Consider the following 24,241-nt stretch of genomic DNA (forward strand, 5'->3'; position numbering starts at 1 on the left):
TTGTAAACTCAAGACATGGTTGGCATCGAGGAGGAATCATTGCTTGCATAATTTGGTACTTGAGGAGGAAACGTTTGTTCTAGGCATTTGACTCGTGGTGAAGACTTCTACTATCCCGCACTGTTTCAGATAATTCCCATCACAGTTTCTAGTTTAAGTTTATACCAAAGTATTATTTTAAACAATGACCCTATGATTCTTGCTCTGATACTAGAAGACAACAAATAGCGAAAAAATAATTGACAGACTTTGCTATATATAAGTGATAAAAGCCAACTTTGCTCAAGACATGTTGTCTATTTTTTTTAAGAAAAAAAAAATCTATAGTGCAACAACAACTTGCATTTTTCTTTCAAGCACTTCCTTAAATCCTCAAGTGTGAAGAAGCTAATTTACAACACTAGTGGAGAAATATACCTTCCTGGTAAACGAGTCATGCAACAAACACTACAATGTGGTGCTGGTGATGCACTCAATATTCCCAACCAGAATTGGCCTATTTCTTCCCCTATCTGGGGTATGGTTCAGTAATTGATGCCTCATTTACAGAGCTTGGAATTGAAATTCTTTCGGTATTAGATTGCTCAACTTCCAGCTCTTCCACAATGCTTTCCGATCCATGGCTCTGGAAAACTGCTGGACGATGTGGAGTTGGTAGGGTAACAGAGCTACTATTGAGCATATTGACCACGGAAACCATTGTAGGCCTTTTACTGACACATTCTTCAACACATAGTAAGCCTAATTGGACACATTGAATGACTTCATTTTTGGCAAAAGAATCTCCAATACTTGAATCCAGAAGAGCTAAAGGTTCGCCACGTCTCCAATGCTCCCAAACCTTTTTGAAATAATTCAACTTATAAGGAGTTCACACATAAAAACTTCAATTTGTTCAAATCCTTGACTGCAATTGTGCAAAACCACAGAAAAATAATAAAAACAGTAGTAGAGGTTTTGCAATTCGCACTTACATAGCTTACGAGGTCTTCAGAATCTTCAGATTTTTGGAAACTACTATTCTTCTTGCCTGTAACAATTTCTAAAATAACGACCCCAAAACTGAATACATCTGACTTTATCGAAAACTGGCCCCATCTCATATATTCAGGAGCCATGTAACCGCTGCAAGCCACAATGATTGTTATAAACAGTACTAAGATAACCCCAATGAGGCAATGAAATGGAAGTGTAGATAATTTTCAATAAAGATTCAAAGTCATATTATGTGAGAAAAGATAGTATGGGCACAAAACTTACAATGTCCCAGCAATTCTATTTGTGTTTCCTTCAGATTGATCAACTCCACAAATCTTTGCCATGCCAAAATCTGCGATCTTTGGGCTCATATTTCCATCCAATAATATATTGCTTGCTTTGAGATCGCGATGAACAATTCTTAGACGAGAATCCTCATGCAGATAAAGAAGTCCTTTTGCTATACCCCCAATGATATTGTAACGCCTTAACCAGTTCAATGATCGTTTATTTTCTGGATCTGAACAAATTTAAACACAATATATTGTGCTAGCATTGAGAATTACTAAATCAATAATTCCAGAAAGCATAAACAAATAGGTAAATTACATTTTTAGCTTTTAACATATAAATGCACTCTCAGTTTAGTTCTTAAATTTTTATTGTGGACACTTCACCCTAAAGGTTTTAAATTGTCCCACTTCAGTATAATTATTAATGAAATCATTAAAACAAATGGAATATTCCATCCCACTTTGATCATTACTTGCCATTATCCCATCAGTTTTGACAATTGACTGAGTGATTGTGATGATATGTGACAAATGTGATGCATTAGGAGGTGAAGTATCCAAAATTAAAGTTTAAGAACTAAAGTTTGAGTGCGTCTGTGGTTTAAGGATCTAAACTAGAATTCACACCAATTAAACATTTGTCTAGAGGCAATTTGTCCGTCATTTCCATAAAATGGCAAGTCAAGTAAAATAGAACAAGATCACATGGAACAACAAAAAATTACTATAAGTATGTCTAGATTGAACCCACCAAAGAGAAAGGAGTCAAGGCTTTTGTTAGGAACAAATTCATAGATGAGTATCTTTTCATCTCCTTCCAGGCAAAATCCCAATAGTCGAACTAGATTTCTGTGTTGAAGCTTTGCAACTACTACAATTTCATTTTTAAATTCTTCTGCACCTTGCCCTGAGCTCCTTGACAGCCTTTTAACAGCTATTTCTTGTCCATTACCAAGTACACCCTGAGTAAACATGCATACTAGAATTTAATTGAAATATTAAATGTGTAGATATTCAAATTCACAAAAGCAAAATATTTCATGCAGAGACCTTGTATACACGACCAAATCCACCTTCGCCAATTTTGCTATCCACAGAGAAGTTATTTGTGGCAATTTGAATTTCAGTTAAGCTATACTGTAAGGATTCGGCTGTAAAGATTTCAACAACTCCATCTACACCAGGGATAAGCGACTATTAGTACAAAAATCTCTGAGGTTTCCTGTAATTGCAATCAATAAACTTTACCAGTTGCCTCCTGCTGTGCCATAGCAGCATATCGCTTCCCTGATCTTCTTTTCAGGAAGACTAAAGCTATGATAAATAGCACAAAAGCAACCCCGATTAGTGGGACAGCAATTGGAAAAGCTGCTCGTAGGGGTCTTCGCCCTTTGCCTGGATTAAAGGAAGTTTAATTTACTTCAAAAGTCAGCTCATAGGAGATCAAGTTTGCTGAACTTTGGATTAGTGTAACTCCGAGACAGCCCATTACATAGACGGATAGCTACGCAAGAACACATTATTTGAAAAAATATTCATTCAGTATGCTTTAAAAGTTTTTCGCCACCTTTTCGTCTCACATACTCCATGTTGACGGTAAATAGAAAAAAATTTTGACGATCAATTTTCAATCCCAGCATACCAATTGTTCTAGTTATGGATTAATAGACTTCAGTAATTAGCTTGGCTTCCCTGTGGCTTCAGTAATTTACAAATTTAGCTCTGTGTTTGGACCAAATTACAACTACGCTTGTAAATGCGGCTGTCCAGATCCAACCGTTGGATATAATCAAATGACAATAATGGCCCACTTTAAAAAGACTTGGAAAATAAAAACCAAAACAAATGGGATAGCGTTTTTAGGCACAAGAATTGCTAGCAAAAAAGCCGAAGATAATTAATTACTAAATTTAGAAAAGTTGGGTGGCAAATTAGCAAATAGGTGTTTCCCCCAGAAGAACAAGAAAGTACGTATCAGAATCGAACGAGATAAAAGACAAAGAAGTGGAGAAGAAACATTAAAGATAAAGTAAAGGAAGATGCACCAATACTAAGAAGAAAGAAATACAAGATAACCAAACCAACGGTGTGGAAAGGCAAAATAAAATGAGGAAAAAAAAAGAAGAAGAAGAAGAAAGCACCTTTTCGTCTCAAACCTTATTTACTCCATTTCAGATCTATTACAACTGCCACTGCAATCACCATAACCACCTCCTCATTTTAACGTACCTATTCCTATTCAATTCCCTCGAGACTGGTATCACCAAGTCATTTTCTCCTTTCTACTTTTTCCTTCGCTTCATAAGCATACCGACATACATACATACTCGCGTCACGCGTATATACATACATATATGGTATTATAGTTGTGGAATTTGAACATATGTAATGGTAATGCTGGTAGATGAGATTTGGGCATTTTTGTTTCCTTAGATGGAAAGGTAATGTAGTTTTTAAAAGGGAAAATTGTTTAAAACATTTTTCACATTTCGTTTAATAAATTTTTTGTTATTCACTTTTAAAATTCTCAACTTAAATTTTTTGATAATTTCTTATCCTGAATATGATCCACACATGATTAATTTTTTGGGGCAAAAAAGTGAGACCCATCTGCAATTAAATAATCGACTCGATCGATATTTTTGTCCTTAAAAATATAGGATTTTATTCAATCATATTCATTTTTTTTTCTAAAAAAGTGGGATTTGACTCAATTTGTATTTGTTTTGCCATTAAAAAAAATAAAATTTGACATTTTTGTGCATATAAAAAATTATTGCATGTCAATCATCGAGTGATTTTAAGTTAAAAGTGGTCAAAAATTTAGGTTTGTACCAAAATTTACTAACTTGAATTTGTAAGGAACACAAAATTAAGATTTTAAAAGTGATTGACGAAAAAATTCATTTGATAAAATGTAAGAATCGTTTTAAATGATCTTCTTTTTTTGAAAACTTAATGTACGACAGAGTTTAATAGTCTAAAATTGTGCTCTAAACGACTAGAGGCCGATCAATGAGCAGATTGGTTGTGTAAAGTAAAGTTGGCTGCTTAATGGAGCTTGGATGCTGGAGCCCTATTGTAACCATGGTTATCAAGATTCGGATCAGCAAAATCGATTCGGATCGTATATAGAATCGAAAATTGCCTTAATTTGTATAGGATCGTTAGCATCGTTCGTGGGATCGTAGGATCATATATAGGATCGTACGATCCTACGATATCCCATTGTGATCCTACGAATTTTTGAGAATTTTGTAAATGTAGGGCTAAATGGAAATATTTTGAGCATTTTTGTAATTTATCAAAGAATTAGATCCTTTAATTATAATTTTGCAACAATTTTTGTCTCAAAAACAAATTAAAAGGTACAATAAAAAAGGATTCGGGAGCAAATGAATGAAACAAGCAGAGACAAAGTCACAAAAGACGAAGAGAGAAAAAGATTCTTTGGTTCTTCCCAATCTCCATTCCATACTTTTGCCCTATCTAGATTCCAATAAAATTTCACAAAATTTTGCCAATTTCCCATCTCTAATTCTCTATTGTCTTTGCATCCTTGTCCAAGTTCAAAGAATTTCTGGCAAAAGAAGTCGCCCAACGAAAACAACTACGAGTACTCGTAACGCCTAATTTGATTGTTTATTTTAATTATGCCTATCAGCTATATATGTGTACTAGATACTTTTACTATCAAGCGTCAAGATAGGTTGTTTCTTATTTCTAATTAGACAAGATGCTCGAACCTTTTCTTTTCATTTTAGGGTTCCGTTGCTTTATTTCTTGTCAAACTATAGGTAAAAAATGTTATTTGTTTATAAATCATTTACTTATTTAATATTTTTAAAGTTGTACAAAACTGTATATGAATTTTAAATTAATTAATTTAGTTAATTTGGAAATTTTTTATGGAATCTTACTTACAATCCTATGATCCGATCCTATTAAACTAAAATCGATCCTACGTAGGATCCCATTTTGCAAACCTTGATTGTAACTGTTAGGACTGGCCCAGGAATAAACAAACTGGTATCAGAGCTGGTTGATATATTTTGCAAGACAGGTTCATCTGGTGGGGCCCGTCCATCTTGTGGAGCCCACTCATCCTGTGGGTCCGTTTATCCGTGGGACCCGCTCACCTTGTGGGGCCCGTTCATCCCGTGGGGCCCGCTCACCCTGTGGGGTCCGCTAACGAGACTTACATATTTGTTTGACCAGTTTTTTGAGACAAATTTTAAATTACAGATTTTGTAGTAATAATGACGATAACAAAGACGGTTGTCGAGAAATTCGACAGAAATGTCAACTTGGGGATGTGGCAGCTCAAGATGGAGGCTATACTTGTTCAAGACGGAGTTGATCTAGCGATTCACATAATCGAGAACAAACCAGAAGATGTAAAGGATGTGAATTTCATGGAAATAGATAAGAAGGCCAGACTCAGCATAATCTTAAATCTCTCCGATGAAGTTTTGCGGAAGGTAGCAACGGAGACTTCGGCCAAGGTTATGTGGGATAAATTGAAAGCTTTGTATATGAAGAAGACAGTCGAGAATTGGCTATATTTGAAGCAAAGTTTGTATATGCTTCGGATGTCTGAAGAAAATATTTTTAGGTCTAACAATGAGTGGAATTTAGATTCGGATTGTTCATATCATATGTATCCCAATAGGGACTGGTTTTCAACATATGAATCAACTGAAGGTGGAATTGTCTTAATGGGTAACAACGCCGCTTGTAAAGTTGTTGGCAAAGGCACAATCCAGATTAAAATATACGATGGTATTATGAGGACGCTTACAAATGTTAGACATGTTCCAAATTTGAAGAAAAATCTCATCTCTTTGGGCACTCTTGAGTCTATTGGGTGCAGGTATTCAGGTGGAGATGGAGTTCTCAAAATCATTCAAGGAGCTCTTGTTGTTATGAAGGCACACAGATCTAGTACTTTGTATATTTTGCAGGGATCTACTGTTACAGGTGCTGCTGCTGTTTTAACATCATCTTTGTCAGATACAGACATCACCAAATTATGGCATATGTGTTTGGAGCATATGAGCGAAAAAGGCTTGAGCATACTGAGCAAAAGAGGACTTCTTTGTGGACAAAGTACCGGGCCATTGGAATTCTGTGAACATTGTATTTTTGGGAAGCAGAAAAGAATCAGCTTCAGTTTACCAGCAATTCACAAGACAAAAGGTACTCTTGATTACATTCATTCAGATCTATGGGGTCCTTCTCATGCTCCTTCTAAAAATGGTACCAGGTACATGTTGACTTTAATTGATGATTATTCAAGGAAAGTTTGAGTATATTTTCTTAAACATAAAAATGATGTTTTCTTAACTTTCAAACAATGGAAAGATTTGATTGAAAAACAAATAGGAAAACAAATTAAGCGGTTGAGAACAGATAATGGCATGGAATTTTGTGGAGGTGAATTTGATAGATTTTGCAAAAATGAAGGAATTGTTCGGCATCACACTGTTAGGATGACGCCTCAACAAAATGGTGTGGTCGAACGTATGAATAGAACGCTTTTGGAGTGAGTATAGTATATGATCTCCAATGCAGGGTTGACAAACGACTTTTGGACAGAAGCGATCAATATAGCCTGTTATATTGTCAACCATTCTCCTTCTGCACCTCTTGATTTCAAAACTCCTGAGAAAATTTTGTCAGGTACTCCTGCTGATTACTCCAATTTAAAAGTTTTTGGGTGTCCAGCATACATGCACGTGAATGATGAAAAATTAGAGCCTAGGGCTAAAAAATACATTTTTCTTGGATGAAAGGATACAGATTATGGTGTCCTGATCCCAAATTTATAATCAGTAGAGATGTTACTTTTGATGAGTTATTTATGTTATCTTCCAAGAAGGAGTCTTCTAGTCCTTGTACTACTGATAGTAAACAGAAGCAGGTGGAACTTGATATTGGCAGTTCCGATCCTTTTCATACCAAATCTTCTATTCATCAAGTGCCAGTAAATGAACTTGAATCTACTGTTGAAGATAGTTCTGATAAAGAGAAATATTCCATAGCTAGAGATAGACCAAGGAGAGACATTCGATCACCACAAAGATATGCAAATTTAGTTGCATATGTTTTGTCTATTGCAAAAGAAATTGATGCAGTTGGTGAGCCTTCCACCTATTCAGAAACAGTTTCTTGTGATGATTCTACAAAGTGGTTGATTACGATGAATGAAGAAATTGAATTTCTTCATCAGAATGAAACTTGGGTTCTTGTAAAGTCGCAGTCAAATAAGAAAATAATTGGTTGCAAGTGGGTATTCAAGAAAAAGAAAGATGTTCCAGGGGTTGAAGATGCAAGGTATAAAGCACGATTGGCTGCAAAGGGCTATAGTCAGGTACAAGGTGTTGATTTTAATGATGTATTCTCACCTGTTGTTAAACATAGCTCTATTCGTATTTTACTTGTTTTAGTTGCCATGTATGATTTGGAGTTAGAGCAGCTTGATGTTAAGACAGTTTTCTTACATGCCGAACTTGAAAAACAAATTACATGAAGCAATTCCAGGGTTTTGAAATTGAAGGTAAAAAAGACCATGTTTGCTTGTTAAATAAATCCTTATATGGACTGAAACAGTCTCTAAGACAGTGGTATAAAAGGTTTGATTCCTTTATGTTGGATCGTGGTTATTTGAGGAGCATGTATGATAATTGTGTTTACTTCCGGAAGTTAGATCATGATTCTTTTATCTATTTATTACTTTATATTGATGACATGCTCATTGCTGCCAAGAATTTGTCAGAAATTCACACTTTGAAACTGCAGTTAAATAGTGAATTTGAAATGAAAGATTTGGGAGCAGCTAAGAAAATTCTTGGCATGGATATCAAGCGAGATTGAGGAGTAGGGAAGTTATTCTTGACCCAGAAAAATTACCTTGAGAAAGTCTTGGAGCGTTTTGGCATGAAAGATGCTAAACCAGTATCTACTCCTCTAGCTAGCCATTTTCGGCTATCTGCTGCTCAATCACCACAATCAGATGAAGAGGAAGAATATATGGCACGGGTTCCTTATTCTAATATAGTCGGCAATGTTATGTATGCAATGGCTTGTACTCGTCCAGATATCTCACATGCAGTCAGTGTTGTTAGCAGATATATGTCCTGCCCTAGTAAAGTACATTGGTAGGCTATGAAATGGATTCTCAGATACTTGCGAGGTATTTCAAATACATGTTTGAAGTTTGGAAAAAATAATAACACTTTGATTGGTTTTGTAGACTCAGACTACGCTGGGGATCTTGACAGGAAAAAATCACTTTCTGGCTATGTATTTTGCATTGACAGTTGTGCTGTCAGTTGGAAAGCTACTCTACAACCTGTCGTAACTTTATTTATTACAGAAACAGAATGTATGGCTGTGACCGAAGCAATCAAAGAAGCTTTGTGGCTGAAGAGTTTATTTAGCGAACTTAGTCTACATCAAGGTGTTACTGTTATTCATTGTGATAGTCAAAGTGCCATACACTTGACTAAAGATTAGATATATCATGAGAGGACGAAGCATATTGATGTGAAGTATCACTTCATTCGAGGATATCATTGCTGAAGGAAAAGTCCTTATTCAGAAAATCAATACTAAGAACAATCCAGCCGATATGTTTACGAAATCTCTTCCAATTTACAAGTTCAAGGAGTACTTGGATTTGATTGGTGTTCATTGTTCATGATATGGCCCGTTGGGGCTTATATGGAGAAAGTGGAGCAAGTTTACTATTGTCGATGGTGGGACTCAAAATTATGCCAAGGTGGAGGTTTGTTGAGCCGCAAGGTTTGACTTTTGTGGCAAAAATTTTTCATTCCACATCGGAAGAAGCTTTAGGAGTTCCTTTGTTTGCTTCCTATAAATAAGGGGGCTTAGTGGTGAAGAAGGGTGCACCACTCAAGAAATTATTATATGGGTTATTAGTTTTTTGGGTCATTTAACCCATTTATAGTCAAATATTTTAGGCTCTCTTGTTTTGAGTTTAGGAATATTTCCTAAACCTTTTGTAAGTGCCATTTTGGCTTAGGAACCACTTTCCTACAGCTTTTGTTTTTCTTCTTCATAGTAGAAATATTGCTCCTCACTCGCCCATGGACATAGGTCAATTTGACCGAACCACGTAAATCTTCTGTGTCTTTTATTTGCTTTATTATTTGTCTTTATTGAGTTGCCATAATCCTTTTATATGGTCGGTTTTACCGCTTAATTGTTATATGGCTGGTGTCTACCGCCTAATCATTATATGGTCGGTTATATCACCTATTTTGTTCTAACTTTAGTTTGTTTACTCTTGCACCGGTCCTAACAGTAACTAGTGAAGTAAAGGTTAAAGGCAAATGTTTGCTATAAAGGAACGAGGAAAGGAAGAGGTTACCGTTGCCCATTAACCGGGAATCGAGGACAATGTCATATGTTGATGGGCATTTTGGAACATTCAACTTGTCTTTTTGTTGACCAGTCAAAGTATAATGTGTCAGTCGAGACTCGAGGTTAACTAATGCAAAAGAGCTCATATCCCTTTCAGTCATAGCATTATCAGGGACCCGGGACCCTATGGTTTTTTTTTTTTTCCGGAGACAGAAAATTGTAGTATATCCTAATCTAGGATACACTAGGGGAAGAGTGGATCTAAAGAGGTTCATGGGTAATTCGGAAGGGACTGAACCATCACCAAATCAAACGGTTACGTAATACACCTGCTTGAATTTTTTGAATCAAGTCCACATTTTAATATGGTAATTGATGAGAGGCAAGGTATGGTAATTCACCAAGCCTTAAAGGCTTGATGATGACCGGGCTGGTAGTTGGACCTCTATGGTTACACGCACTATTTTTAAAACTCGGATTGGTGGACTCCATCAGTCAAAACGAAAGTGGTTAGTTATTTGGTTTGAGTCATCTTTAAAAATCGCATGTTAGAAACTCGTTCAAATTGGTTTTATACTTTTTTTTTTTTTGCTTTTTTTTCCCGTTGCTAATTTCTTTTTCTTTTTCCAAAATTTTCTTCTTCTTTAGAGCCTTAATTTGATCCCTCCAACAATTTGGTAATATGTATTGGAAATCACAAGCACAAAGTTCTAAGAGAAAATAACAAAAAAGGAAGAGAGAAGATAGATCTATGAATATATCTTCATTATCAACTTCTAAAGATCTAGATCTAAATGAAAAAAAAAAAGAATGAATGAAAATAGAGGAAGAGAGAAGGAATCCTGCCTATTTGAAGAAAAGAAACAAAAATGAAAAATCACAAAATGAAAGGAAAAAAAAAAAAAGAATGCAGAGATTGAACCCCCTGGTAATTTGGTGATGATGCATGCTGCTGATTTGATAATGTCGTGTTTTTTGTTTTTCCTTTTTAATTTGGTGAATTTCTATTTTCGAATAACATTGATTGAAGTTGACTGGAAAGAGCCAAAAAAAAAAAGGGAAAACGCAGGTTGAAACTTGAAAGTTGAAGTGAAGAAGGAGAAGAAAGAGACGCAAATGTTTCCACCTGGTGCATGAGGAGAGGGGTAGGGGTTTGGACCGAATGAAGAGTAGGAAGGCAAAAGGTAAGGTAGGTGGCAACTGCCTTCCAAATCTAAAATTTTTCTAATTTTGTGTTTTGACCCTTTATGTTTTGAACAATTACAATTATGCTTGCAAATTTCTTTTATAATTCTCGTGTGCAACTTTAGCTTTTGTACTTGGTACAAATAATTGTCAATTTTGTTTACGACTTATCATGCATGTGCATTTGAACTTTACAAAAGTTAACAAATTAATTTGAAATATGATTGTTGAATTTTTATTTAAAATTCGTATTAAGTATTTGATATTGATTTGTCATTTTGTTCAATTTGTAACTCAATTGTGTTTTAAGAATTTGATGTGATGCAAGGACTATGAGGTAAAAATGAACCTAATTAATGTATTAATAGTATTTTTTATTTTTTATTTTTAAAAATTAATATAAGTTTATGACGTCATAATGACATCATCTGATTTTTAATACCGGTCTGATTCGATCGAACCCATTGACCCTTGAATTCAATCAAATCGATTGCTGGTAGGAGTTTCAAAAATAGGTTACAAGTGCCACCATAGAGGGCTTTTTGTAGCTCAGATGAGGCCAAGCTTACTTCTTGTGATCTAGGCAATGATAGCATGATTAACCTGCAATCCTATCAGTCTCTCACCCCATTATCAATACTTAGCATTACTTAGTAACATGGTCAAACTTTAAAATCTGATTGGTAATTTGGTCAAATTTCATGGAAATACATGCACAATAGGTCTGACTTATAAGTTGGCCGTAAAAAAACACAGTACATTTTACTTATCACTTCCTAACTCACTCTCGGTCTCATCTTGTATTATATTGTCATATATTGTTGATGAACAAGCTATTTTAACTCTTTTTTTTTTCTTCTTCTTCAGAATTCCAAGAACCACTAACTATGTAAAAAAATGATAATAGACTAAAATGCCAAATTTTAATTAAAAAATCAAATTTTTACGAGTTTTTAGTATATATATACCTCCTATACTCATTAAACAAACTATATACTTGCAGAATTTGAGATAATTAGATTATTAAATTTGGTTTAAGGCAAGACCTCGTCAATTGGATAAATAAAAGGAAAACTAAAAGAAACGTAATGGAGAGAAGCCCCACCCAGTTTCTCAAATCAAGCTATCATACCTATGGGATTCTACGATGGCGACCACGCTATTATTTCAATATATATTCTATAGTTAATTACCATTCTAATGATTGCAAAAAGGCTAAATATGTAGATAATTACTGTCTTAGGAAGTATAAGTCCACTTAAAATTCTACCATATATGACAAATCATGAGTGCCATGATCAGTATGATGTGCTTATGCTGAAATCTGTTTTGTACTATATGCCAATGCTGAAATTTACTCCTTGTACAAATTCTACTGTCATTCACACCAATTATAAATGTATTAAAGGTTTGGATTTAAATAAAGTTATGCGAATATAGCCCTTTCATTTTCATTTTCGATCCAGAATTCAATAAAAACAAAAAAATTGTAAGAATCAAGTCTGTTTTTAACACTAGGGGAAAAAAATGGTCAGAGCAAGACTCCAGAACATACCTTTAGTGGAACTAGGAGGAGGAGCGCCAGTGAAGGGATGTAAGTTTGACATAGGCGGTGGTGCAGGGGATGCACTATTGTAGAAGCGGTAGAGCTCATACCTAATATTACAGCTTGGAAAGAGCACTCTGCCTCCCACTCTGATAGTACAACAACGGGTCAGATTGATTCTGATAGCACTTTCAAGGCACCCTTTGCAGTCATCACCAGATATATCTGGTGTGCACTGTGTAAGGGCATACAACGTCTGAAAAGCGGAAAAGTTGGCTTGTTGAACAGCAAACTTTTTGCCCCATGTTTGATTTGCAGCCTGATCCGCAGCGTTATACAACAAATTTCCCAATAGCAATACGAAGTTGTACCAGTTCGATTCAGTGACATTCTGTGTATTGTACATAGCCACTGCCACTCTGGAATCAACCTTGGAGAAGATTGTCTGGTCAGAAAAACGCAACAAGCACTCGTCATACCAAACAATAGCAGCCGTCTGATTCGGGCACTCTTGAAATACTCTTGTGGTGGCACTTGCTACGCATCCTTTGCAAACATCAGCGCTGACATCGCCTCGACAGAGAAAGAGGCCATAGACCTTGTTTGAAGGGTCATTGCCAGTACTGAAATTATAGAAGCCATTGGTGTCCGTCCGAGATGCATTTGAAGAAAGGGTGTCAAGCACGAAATTTAGATTGGTTCTGTAAATGCTGCCGGTCGCACTGTTAGGGTTGTATGTAGTATTTACACAGTAATACCCAAGAAAAGTAACGGGGCTAGTGAGTCTGGTATGAAAGCTAAGCAGACAAAGCATGCAATATTGGAAGTGGAACAACAAATTTCTGGAGGTCATTTCACAGGCAGGGATCAAAAGAATAAAAGGCTAAAAATACACAAATTACAGTTGTAAAATAGGAGCCAAAGTTTTGGTTGAGGGATCACGAAAATTGTACAGGCCAGGAAAACGTGTAGTCTAGGATGACTTTATTTTAGCAAGTCGGTCAACGAAGTGCCTGGACGGGAACCATCAGCTGAATGGTCTGTAACCAGAATTCTCTCTATACGTCCTTTATGGATTTTGACGGGAGTGGAAAATGCTGACAATATTGAAGAATGTCATTGTGACAGATTAATGGAGACCAAGCTAAAAGCTAGTGCTCTAATCGTCCCAAATTCAATCTCTATTTGGTTTTAACTTTGGATTATTCTTTCTAAACATTGTCAGTGTAAATCCATTTCACACTAATAAGATGCATGACACATAAATTTTATTCAAATTTTAAATTCATTTTTAACAAATATAGCATGCACCTAAATAACAAAAAAAAAAATCTTTATGCTGATGGTGTAGAAATATCCAGCCATTTCGCCACAATTGACAGCCAATTTTATGTCCGCCGCTGCTTTTCAAATCAAGTTTGATGGCCAGTTAATTTTCTAACATATTTATTTACAATGTTGCCTGCTGCATTAGTAAGATATATTTATTTACAATGAGCCATCGGATGGCTAGTCTGTAACTAAAACTTCTATACGTCATTAAAGAATTTTGCCGGAAGTGGAAATTTGAGGATGCTAACAACATCAAAACAACGTTATTGTGGAGGATAATTATAATTCTACTAATGCTCTAAAGAATAAATTCGACCCAAATTTAAATAAAAAAAAGTTGACCCAAATTGAATCTCTATATTGTAGTTCAACACTGGTTTTAAGAAAGAGTTCTCTAAATATAGTTCAAAGGGGAAATGATACACAGCCTCGTGGAAATTTGATGGAAAAATAACCTCTAAAATATATTTATTTGAAATACCAGTATTACCTTTATTTAAACATTAATTCAAACAATGACCAGACCATCTTACATAAAATTATAGCAGAATTATGTAGATAAATGCAAAATCTATAGAGGATTAAAATGGATATTCATACAAATCATACAGGACATTAAGTATATATCATTATTTCGTCACATGCATTTTTGGAGCACTTCTGTTCAATCACTATAGCCATTGATGTTTTCTGTCTATTTATCATATCCCATGAAATCATAGGGCGTTATGGGGATATTTTGAAATCTAAGGGGAATCATGTGCCAATGAAAAACCAAGGGAGGTTATGTGTAATTTAGGACAAGATCATGTACAGTCTGTCACATTTTAATTGGACTGAAACTTTCCAATAATTTTCATTGTCACACTACTTTTAATTCTCTACGGTTCCTTGTGTTTGGTTAAGTGGACAAATCATAAGACAAGCATTAATTTAAAGGAAAGAAACGTCTACCCAGTTTTTAATGACCAATTCCATGTCTGTGCTGGATTTTCGAACATATTTACAAGGGTGCCTACAGCATTAGTAAGATGCAACTCAGAAGGTAAAAATAAACAATTTTCATGCCTTAGGAGCGACCACTATGATCTTTGTTGGTCTTTGTCACAATAGAGCTACGCGTGTAACTCGTCATTTATATTATCAATTTTGATAATCCATTTGCTTGTTAGCATTTCATTGCAATTCTTATGTTAAATTTAACTTTTCAGGATTGTTTTTCTATTCGTATTGTTTCTTTGTTCATGCTAAGAAATTATTGTGCAGAATTTTATATTTGGATTCAATATTTTCATTATCAAAATTGTCCAAATTTACATCATATGTATATTTATCGAGCACATGTTCATGTTGTTCATAAAATGCTAAATCTAGTTTAGATATTTATTCTATTTGGTAATTATTATAAGGCGCATTCTTCTAGGACCTATTAGTATTTTATTTTCATATATGCTGAAATTATCAAATGGGAATAATTTGTATTGTTTCAGCCATTATTAACAGTTATGATTGCCCGAACAGGAAAAAGAATAATAGATTTTTGTAAAACTCAAAAGAATTTAAAAGACAAAGGATTTTTCAAGAATGAAAAGGTACTGCTATTCTCTCGCTCCACATTGGAGCTTTAGCAAACCTAAATGCCTAAGATTAGATAACTGCAGAAGTGTTAAGATTGAGGCAGGTGTGGAGCTACGTTGCCCCCTCCCCACCTTAGCTTCCGAAAAATACCCTACTAGTTGTGAAGATTTTTAACAAGTTTTAATAGTTGCACTTCTTGAAATTAAAAATCAAGGAACAAATAAAAGATGAAAATATATATATTTACCCTTACACCCCTCTCCACCCCAACTATTAGGTACAAGAAAGAGTCCTTCCTTTGACCATTGACCAACTTTAGCATGGATTTTTTAGTCTTATAGCTTAGTTACTTTAGTCTTAAAAAAGTTTTCCAACGTTGCAATATTTCTGCTCCTAGTCAAGCGTCTAGGAAAAGGCAAGGAACCAAGAAAAGGAACTTCTTCTGATCTGTTAACTTGTGGTTTAAAAGAGGGTTGAATTACTCCGGGTGTCTCAGAAGTTGGATAAGACCAAGGATGTGTCGAACTCAGTCAGGGCTAGCTAAATACGACAGGCGGACCCATATTAAGATTGTTGTGGATGATTTCTCTAGTGATTTGGGTAAAGATCGTGAAAGGATTAAAACGGCGATTGAAGAGTTCACACTTGCATATTTTTCTAACTTCGAAGACAACACCAAATAAAAAAAAACAAAAAAAAGTAATTTTGGCAAATGTAGAGCTAAATCTATGATTTGCAGGCTCCAATTCCACGATTTGCTGAGGGAGAGAAGAGAAAAAGAAAAATGAAAAAAAAAAGTGAGAAGAAATGGAGAGAGACAGAGAGAAAAAAAATTGGCTTAAACCTGCCTTAGTTATAGTCACTTTTACTTTTGCCCTGATTGTTTGTTAAAAGACTTTTTGGTTAGTACATATGATCTATTCATCATGTATGGATCATGTGATTATTTTCAGGCCATAAGTGGTTGAAATTAGTGATTTCGATCATATTAGACCTCTTATACTTTTTATGAGGAAAGTAAAATCACCATTTTAAATTTAAGGAATGACAAAATTCCACTGGCGAATTGGAAGGTATATTTTGGACGATTTTCCTTCTATATATAAAGCATGAGGCATGGTTTTAGTGTTAAAACTTTTTATCATCTTTTATTTTTCCAAAAGTAAAGATTTACTATAGATAACTACTAAAATTCAATAACTTCCAATAATTTCTTTTTTGTCTGTTATTTCTTTGGCCAAAAAAAAAAAAGAATCATACTTCTTTTGTATTTTTGTTTGCAACAAAAAATATAAAAGTTATAATAACTTCCACTGGCATTAATAAATATAACTTAATTTTTTATTAATTTGCACACCATATGGCATGCTTTTTCCATTGATCTTTCTATATATAAAGCATGAGCCATGCAGGGGTGGAGCTAGAAAAAAATTCAATGGGGGCAAATTTAAAATGTTAAATTATGCTACTTTCAAATTTTAAATCCCTATCAAAATTCTTAATAAAGTTTTATCTATTTGTGAAGGTGAAATAACAAGAGAGCTAGCAATTTTTACAAATTTATATGTGTTGAGAAAAAAAAAGACAGCAACTTTTCGAATGGATTTGTATGGTGAGAGCAAATTGGACAAGAGTGAGAAGAAGAATAAAGATAAAGTTGAATCTTTGGTGATTGGTTTTTATTTATATGTGAGAGGCGAAATGAGTTATTTATTATTTTTAATCAATCTTCTTGGAGTGGACAAAGTGATAAAAAAGAATAATATTACTTAAATATGTTTAAAAAGAAACTAAAATCTTGTTGAAGAGCGGTGGGGCAATATTCTCTAATTATAGGGGTAAAGGTATGAACTTGTATGTGTCAAATTCGAACCAGTGTTTGCAACATCTTCTAGCACCATAAAACTAAGCCTCAACCCCTATTAGATTATACTACAGCCCACACCATCCCATCACTTATCTCAATATTAGGGATTCATTCGATCAGCAATCTTACCCTTCAATTGTCAAACATAAAGGGCCGACACTAAATCCTAGAGATGGCAAAATGGGCAAATTGATGGGTATAAATGGAATTAGATTCGTATCAAACCCAATCTCAAAACTGGAAAATCCATCCTGTCTAAAGGATGGGTAACCCATTGAAATTTGGGACAGATTGCTATCACCACTAAATCCTAACTCAAGGGTTCAACCGATCAAACTATGGAGACTACATCACAACACACATTGGTTCGAAATCTAGAGAAAGAGTTCTTAATATGTAAGTGAGGATCCAAAACCTAATAATTTAAACTTTTTGGTCAATGATGGATTCTTGACTTAATTACATACTGGGTCTTTTTGGTGAACTCTCTCTGGTGTTTCCTCGAATCTTCTAATTGCGAGATTGGACTACTCATAGGCAAGTGAATTTTTCTCAGAGTTGGATCAGAGAACTTCTCTTATTGGTGGTGGGCTAAAGTGCCAAGGAGATTGGCTAGTGTTGGACTAAGTGTGCCATGGGTTGGCAGGAACTTGGAACCCAATTTGGATATTGAAGAATAGTGGGTCTATGATTGAGAGAAGCGATGACCTTGGACGTTAATGTGGGTTTGCGTTGAGATTTGAAGTGTGCTTGAAGAAGAGCTTATCTTGTTGGTGATAGACTGAAGTGCCAAGAAGTTTGACTACTGTTGGACCAAGTATGCCATGGATTGGCCGGGTTTGAAATCCAGTTTGGATGTTGAAGAATATTGGATCTATGATTGGTAGAGGAAATGACATAGATGTTATGGTGGAATTGCGTTGAGTATTAAAGTATCTTGAAAAAGAACTTGTTACTCATGAAGAGGGAGATTATTAGACTCATGAATAAAAAATTATGTCTCACGTTAGTTTGGGAGAGAGAGAAAGAGTCCTTAATATGTAAATGAGGGCCCAAAACCCAGCGGTTTAACCTTTTTCATCAATATTAGGTTCTTAACTTACATATTTGGTCTTTTTAGCAAGCTCACTTGAGTGTTTCCCCCTAACAAGTTGTGATTCAACTACTGAACAAACATGTTTCAAAGTATACAATAATTTAATGATAAATAATGAAAAATGTTTATCCCTAACAAGTTTGTTGTGATCTAGCCGCAAAATAAACATCTCAAAGTGTATAACAATTTAATGACAAATAAACTACAAACATGAAAATAAACGAGACACAAGATTTTTATGAGATGATAATAATTTGAATCTAAATCCAACCCTTATATAATTTTTCTTATCTCTTGAGTGTTTCTCCCTAGCAAGTTTGTTGTGGTTCAACTGCGAAACAAACATGTTTCAAATTATACAACAAATTAATGACAAATAATGAAAAGTGTTTCTCCCTAACAATTTTGTTTTGATCCAGCCGCGAAACAAACATGTCTCAAAGTATATAACAATTTAATGACATAAATATGAAAATAAATGAGACAAAAGATTATTATGAGATTATAACAACTTGAACCTAAACCTAACTCTTATATAATTTTTCTCACCTCCCAAGAACTCTCTCTCATCTCATGTATAAGGCTACATAATGCCAACAATACCTTCTCCGATGGACTCTCCGAGGGGCAAGGGAAATAGGAAAATTGCAATGTGACTACCTTGAGGGAAGATAAGAAGTCTCCAGGCATCAATTTGGTTCCTTCACGGTTGTCGGCAGCCTCATCTGAATAATCCTGTTAGGTGAAGTTATGAAAAAAAAAATGAAAAAAAAAATGAAAACTGGTTTCAACAAGGGATGATCTCTAACTTTACTATTTCAATTACTTTATCTAAACAGTGCCATAGTCGGTTTGGCAGCAGATGCATGAACTTCCACTCCAGTCTGGACCCATAAAGCTACATACAGAATCTGTTTTATCTTTTGAAAGATTCAAGGACGCCATTTTTGTTTATCACTGCTGTAGCATCTTTCTACACTTGATGCCACAATAATCAATTTCTGAGACTCCATTGCATTACCTTTTGAGTTCTCAAATGATGCGCCTATTTGGTTTAGGGGGAATACAGGTGAAAATTCAATTTTCTTGTTACCAAATACATTGAATTATTATTGAAGCCTAGAGTCAATTGCATCTAAGAAGCCCTTGCCTTTTCCCAATTAACTTTGAATTATCGAATTCTATCTTCCAACTAACAAGGGAACCAACCAACCAATTCAAGTTCTAATCCAACATCCAAGTGATCTTAGCTAGTTTTAGTTCTGGTTTTGAAAAATCGGAAGTATGGACCAGAAAAGAAGTGGAGTGGAAGTAGGAAATTATTGGACGGTAAAGAAGATAGAATCAGTGAACTTCCCGAAAGTGTTTTGAGTCGCATCCTATCCCGTTTACCAATAGAGGATGCTGTTAGAACTAGTGTTGATAAATGGGAGTACAAATGGACTTCCATTTATAACTTAGCCTTTGATGAAGGAAAGATTTTTCGATACTCGCACAAGTGAGGCAAATGGAAGCGGCAGAAGGAGCCTAAAAAGACAGATTTTATGGACTTTGTGGACAGAGTGCTTCCTCTTTCTAAGAATTCATCTATTAAAGAGTGTCACCTCTTGTTTCTAGATGCCTATGATCCATTCCGTTTGAAAATTTGGATCACCGCTGCTCTAAGAGCTAATGTCCCGAGGCTTTGTATTTCATACGAAGGGAACTTAGTATTTCCCCGTTGGTTTTTCACATTTGATTCTCCGACGAGATTGAAACTCAAACTCTGCAAGTTTAAAATTCCAATGACCATATGTAATTCAAACCATCGAACTTTGGATATCCATGATATTGAATTCCAGAACGGTGACCCTTCTAGCCATATTTCTTACCTACTCTGTCATTGAAGAGTTTCTGTCATCAGATTGCTAATGGAGGAATGTGAATAAGCTTAAAATACAGACACCAATGCTTGCTAGGTTCGAGATGACAGGCTCCATCTTTGAACATCTGTGAACGTGCAAATGACGGAACAACTGACTGGAAAATAGAGATTTGTAGGGGCAACCTTGCAAATTTCAAATGTAGTGTTGATAAGTTCGCCAATATCTATTTTTCTAGCCTATCAAAAATTGTTGATGCATCTCTAGAGTATTCGGAGCCTGAAATGAATGACAATATTAACCAAAGAAGCGCGACAGGTGTTCGAGCCTGTATGATCTTGACAAGATTCTCTGCTTTCATCAGCTTCCTGGAACTATCTACTGATCTGGTCCGGGTAAAGATTCTCCTTTATGCCAGTTTCTAAATCTCACCTCAAGCAAAATTGTTCATTTATAGTTCTTCAGAATTTAATTTTGCAATTACCTCTTGCTATTCCCTTTCATTATTCACGCAATTTGAGATTGTAGATAAGAATATAGAGGCAAGTAACAGGCTCAGTCTACGATTTATCATGACTCATGAGTTAAGACATCTTGCCATTCTGATAAATGATTAGCTTCATGATGTACATGATCTTGCTAAAAAATACCCCTATGCCTTTTTCTTGTGTTGTATCTTGACTGATGCTTATGGCTGTAAATAAGTCTAATCAAACCAAACATCAAACTATTCAAACTTCTTTGATTATTGTAAGCTTGAAATTGTTTTTGAATTGCTTTATTTATTTATCAAGCTGATCTCAGATTAGGTTTTACCAAGGCAAGCTCGAGTAGGTTGCGTTTTCTTATCTACAAATTCTAATATTTCATTTTTATACTTTGAAAGTTGATGCTATTCAAGTTTGACTTGATTAGTTAGCGAACCAATTCTAAACAATCTCTTATTGAGCTAAACTAGTTTCAAGTATGGAGTAGGTTGGTTCACCTTTCAGCCCTTCTAATGCTAGCCTAATTGCCCGATCTCCTCAAGGTACTTGCTGGTGCGAATCCGCAATGTCCTCCTCTTTTCTTTTATGAGCTTGCCCACCTCAAAGTGTATTCAGCAAGCATTCCAATTCAGTGTGATGCAGCACTCATGAAGATGGCACCGGGTCTTGAATCACTTACATTTGCTGGGGTAAAATAAAGATTACCATTTCCACGCTCCTGAAAGTCCTTTTTTTTTTTGGCAGACTTCCTTAACTTTTGTGTTTATGTGCTTCGGTGGTTCCTTAATGTTTAACCTGTAGTCCTATTCATTGTCTTCCTTGTTTAACTTCATTAAACAGGAATTTCGAGGCAAGCTGCTGATGACTACAATCAAATTCAATTGTTGCCTGGATATCTATCTTTCCTCAAGGTAATCAAACTGGTATATTCGTACTTTCATAAGCCAACGGACAGTACTTTGGTGAAATTTTTTCTGCGGAATGCTGTAAAGCTTAAGGAGCTGTTGATTTATTCACAGCATGAGGGACATAAGGTGGATGAAGTTAGAGATCATCTGCTAATGTTTCTCCAATCCCATGATGGAGAACTCTAAGAGCTCTAAGAGTCTAATTGCGAGGAGAACTCTAAGAGCCTTATTTTAATTATGGGCCAATTCCAGTGATTGCAGGTTAATGAAGGTTGCTACTAGCCCACTGAACACTTGTCACCACAAGTAACTGGACAAATTAAAGGGAAATGAAAACTTTTCACCAAGATGACTAGAACAAAATTATGCATTCATTTTTCCATCACAATTAGGGGTTTCAAGTGGGCCTTACGAGTTAGATTTGACAAGTCCAAGTTTGGCTTGTAAAAATAAAGTAGCACTTTCATGTTTTGGGACTCAGTATCTAGGCTCAATGTGTAAAACGCATACTCGGTTCACCAAGATACCAGAGTTTCGGTCCAATTTGAGCTTGGCTCAAACTTACAATTAATACATAATTTTAAAAATAATATACATATAATATTTATTTTATTGTACCATAATATATATATGTTATAAACTATTTAGAGTAGAATATATAATTATTAAATAACATACATCATTATGAATAAAAAAAATAGCTATTTATGTATTTAATTGATTAGGTCAAGTCGAGTTTTAATCGAGCTGAGTCTCTTTAAACTCAAACTCGACTTACAATTTAATCGAGTCTTAACCTTAACCTAACCCTACAGCCCAATAATATGCAAGGCTCGACTCAAATTAATTCGGATCAAATAGGCCGAGTTTAGGTTGATCCAACCCATTAACAACCCTAATGACAACCACTATTTTTCACTTTCTTTTGGGTATGAAAACAACCTACTTATATAAATAGTTGCCCAGCACTGAAGCCTTTATTCTTTTTTTTAATTCTCCTACTACTCTCTTAAAGCCAAGCACATTACCAATTAATTTGTATTTCTTAAACAAGATTATTTCATGCATTTTACATAATTTTTTATTTTCATGATGGTTTTTCAATTATTTTTGGTAAAATAATTATATTCAAATACTCTATTTACTTAAAATTTTTCATAAAATAATTTGAGAAAATATTTATACATGTACAAGGCAAAAGAAGACATTCCGCAGAAACATTTTTATGAAGAGTGCATAAAACAAGTATATTTGTTTATTTTAAATATTGTTTTTCTTAGGTACAATTTTCCAAGGAAATATTTGTAAAAAGGTACAAAGAATGAGTAAAAAAAAAAGGAAAGACATAAAGAAAGGAAGAATGAAAGGTTGCAATTTTTATAAAATTCGTAAATAAGGCAAAAGGATTAAAAAAACACATTATTAGCATTACATTGAGGACAATATGTTCACATTGATATTGATGCAGACATGCATCCATATGCGCAAGTATTGGTGGCTTTTTCCTCTTTTATTTTAACTGTGTGCACATCTAAACAAGTATTGTTAGCCTTTTCTCTCGTACTAATGTTCAACAATTCTATCTTCTACGTAAGATATAACCACCATGAACGTTTGGTGAGGGCAACTTTCATGTGCAAAAAGTTGCAAAATTATACAGCTTTGCCACCTTGAATGTCACGGAGTTGATCGTTTTACCAAACCTGTAACTCCTGAGCTTGAATTATGTCATATCAAGTAATGACAGTTCCATTCAAAGGGTTAATTCTTATACGCTGTCAATTGCTTCAGGCTTGCATTTATGTGATATATATAGCAGTTAGATGAAACTCGTGTTCTAATTCCTATATGATATCGTTATCATTGAGTAATGTGAAGGCAAATAATTGACCTGAATCCGAGCCCTATAACTGGAGCATTTGCACTTGTTATGAATTGTAAACATACCCAAGTCCTTATCCTGCAGAAGTATATAATAATGTTGGTCAAATTGGTTTCTGCCAGGTCTGTTTCTTTTCTTGTGATTGTGTGCATTGGAGAATACTTGATATCGTAGATGTGAGATTGTATGGCTGTGTGTGTAGATCAAAAGTGAGTACTTTGTAATATTGAAAGTTGACTAGATTAAATATCTTTCTTTACTTCTTTTTCCTATGTCACTTCAAAATTGATTAATACATTCAATCCCAGGATCTACTCACAGCTAATAGAATTGCTGCACACAAAAGGCAATTATGCAACATCCCTATCATTCTGGTACGTTTCTTACTATTTTGATAACCATACATAATTTTCGTCAAAGGAATTCGTAATATCAATAAGGTGACATCTCCAAGTTCTGCATATGAGAGCACTAAAATGCCTTTCCTGTCTCAATTGCTTTATCTGCACAGTTCCATAGTTAGCCTGGTCAGAGATGCATGAACTTCCCCTCCAATATGGAGTCGTAAAGCTACATACTGAATCAATTCTATCTTTTGAAAGATCCAAAGACACCATTTCTTATTTTTCATTTCTCAAGAGGATAAATATGGATAGCGTTTATGATATACGATTATTGGAGTGTATTGGAAGAATTCATTTGCGAGAAAAAATGTGGAACCTGTGTGTATGTTTGGAAGTAGTTCATGAACCTCGTACACTCTAGCATCTATCTATATTAATGCCACCAATACTCAATTTCTGAGACTCCATCTGATCACCGTTTTAGTTCCTAAATA

The 24,241-nt window shown here is 34.9% G+C and overlaps 2 protein-coding genes across 2 annotated transcripts; both read right to left on the reverse strand.

The window, feature by feature from the left end:
• Positions 1–304: 304 nt before the first annotated feature.
• On the reverse strand, positions 305–12,749 carry LOC113769856 (cysteine-rich receptor-like protein kinase 10). The gene is made up of 7 exons (XM_027314161.1): positions 12,400–12,749; positions 2,520–2,666; positions 2,322–2,446; positions 2,023–2,233; positions 1,261–1,498; positions 975–1,125; positions 305–841 (listed from the first exon to the last, which is right to left on the reverse strand). The coding sequence occupies exons 1-7, from the start codon at positions 12,449–12,451 to the stop codon at positions 509–511; spliced, it is 1,257 nt and encodes a 418-aa protein (XP_027169962.1). The 5' UTR covers positions 12,452–12,749; the 3' UTR covers positions 305–508.
• LOC113771459 (putative cysteine-rich receptor-like protein kinase 9) lies at positions 12,559–19,208 on the reverse strand. Its single transcript, XM_027316037.1, has 4 exons — positions 19,101–19,208; positions 18,867–18,998; positions 12,684–13,273; positions 12,559–12,625 (listed from the first exon to the last, which is right to left on the reverse strand). Exons 1-4 carry the CDS (start codon positions 19,206–19,208, stop codon positions 12,559–12,561), a joined length of 897 nt encoding a protein of 298 aa, XP_027171838.1.
• Between the last annotated feature and the right edge of the window lie 5,033 nt (positions 19,209–24,241).

The sequence above is a fragment of the Coffea eugenioides genome, chromosome 5 (assembly GCF_003713205.1).
Source record: "Coffea eugenioides isolate CCC68of chromosome 5, Ceug_1.0, whole genome shotgun sequence".
Classification (NCBI taxonomy): Eukaryota; Viridiplantae; Streptophyta; class Magnoliopsida; order Gentianales; family Rubiaceae; genus Coffea; species Coffea eugenioides.

Bases quoted from the DNA above. Each gene is read 5' to 3' on its own strand.
- LOC113769856 (XM_027314161.1), bottom strand. From the start codon at position 12,451: ATGTCAAACTTACATCCCTTCACTGGCGCTCCTCCTCCTAGTTCCACT. The intron at 2,447-2,519 runs GTAAAGTTTATT...TCCCTGGTGTAG, and splicing joins GGCACAGCAGGAGGCAACTG to ATGGAGTTGTTGAAATCTTT. The intron at 842-974 runs GTAAGTGCGAAT...TATTTCAAAAAG, and splicing joins CTGAAGACCTCGTAAGCTAT to GTTTGGGAGCATTGGAGACG.
- LOC113771459 (XM_027316037.1), bottom strand. From the start codon at position 19,208: ATGGCGTCCTTGAATCTTTCAAAAGATAAAACAGATTCTGTATGTAGC. The intron at 13,274-18,866 runs GTATTGTTGGCA...GTGTATTTTTAG, and splicing joins CGGAGAGTCCATCGGAGAAG to CCTTTTATTCTTTTGATCCC. The intron at 12,626-12,683 runs GTTTGCTGTTCA...GCCCTTACACAG, and splicing joins AATCAAACATGGGGCAAAAA to TGCACACCAGATATATCTGG.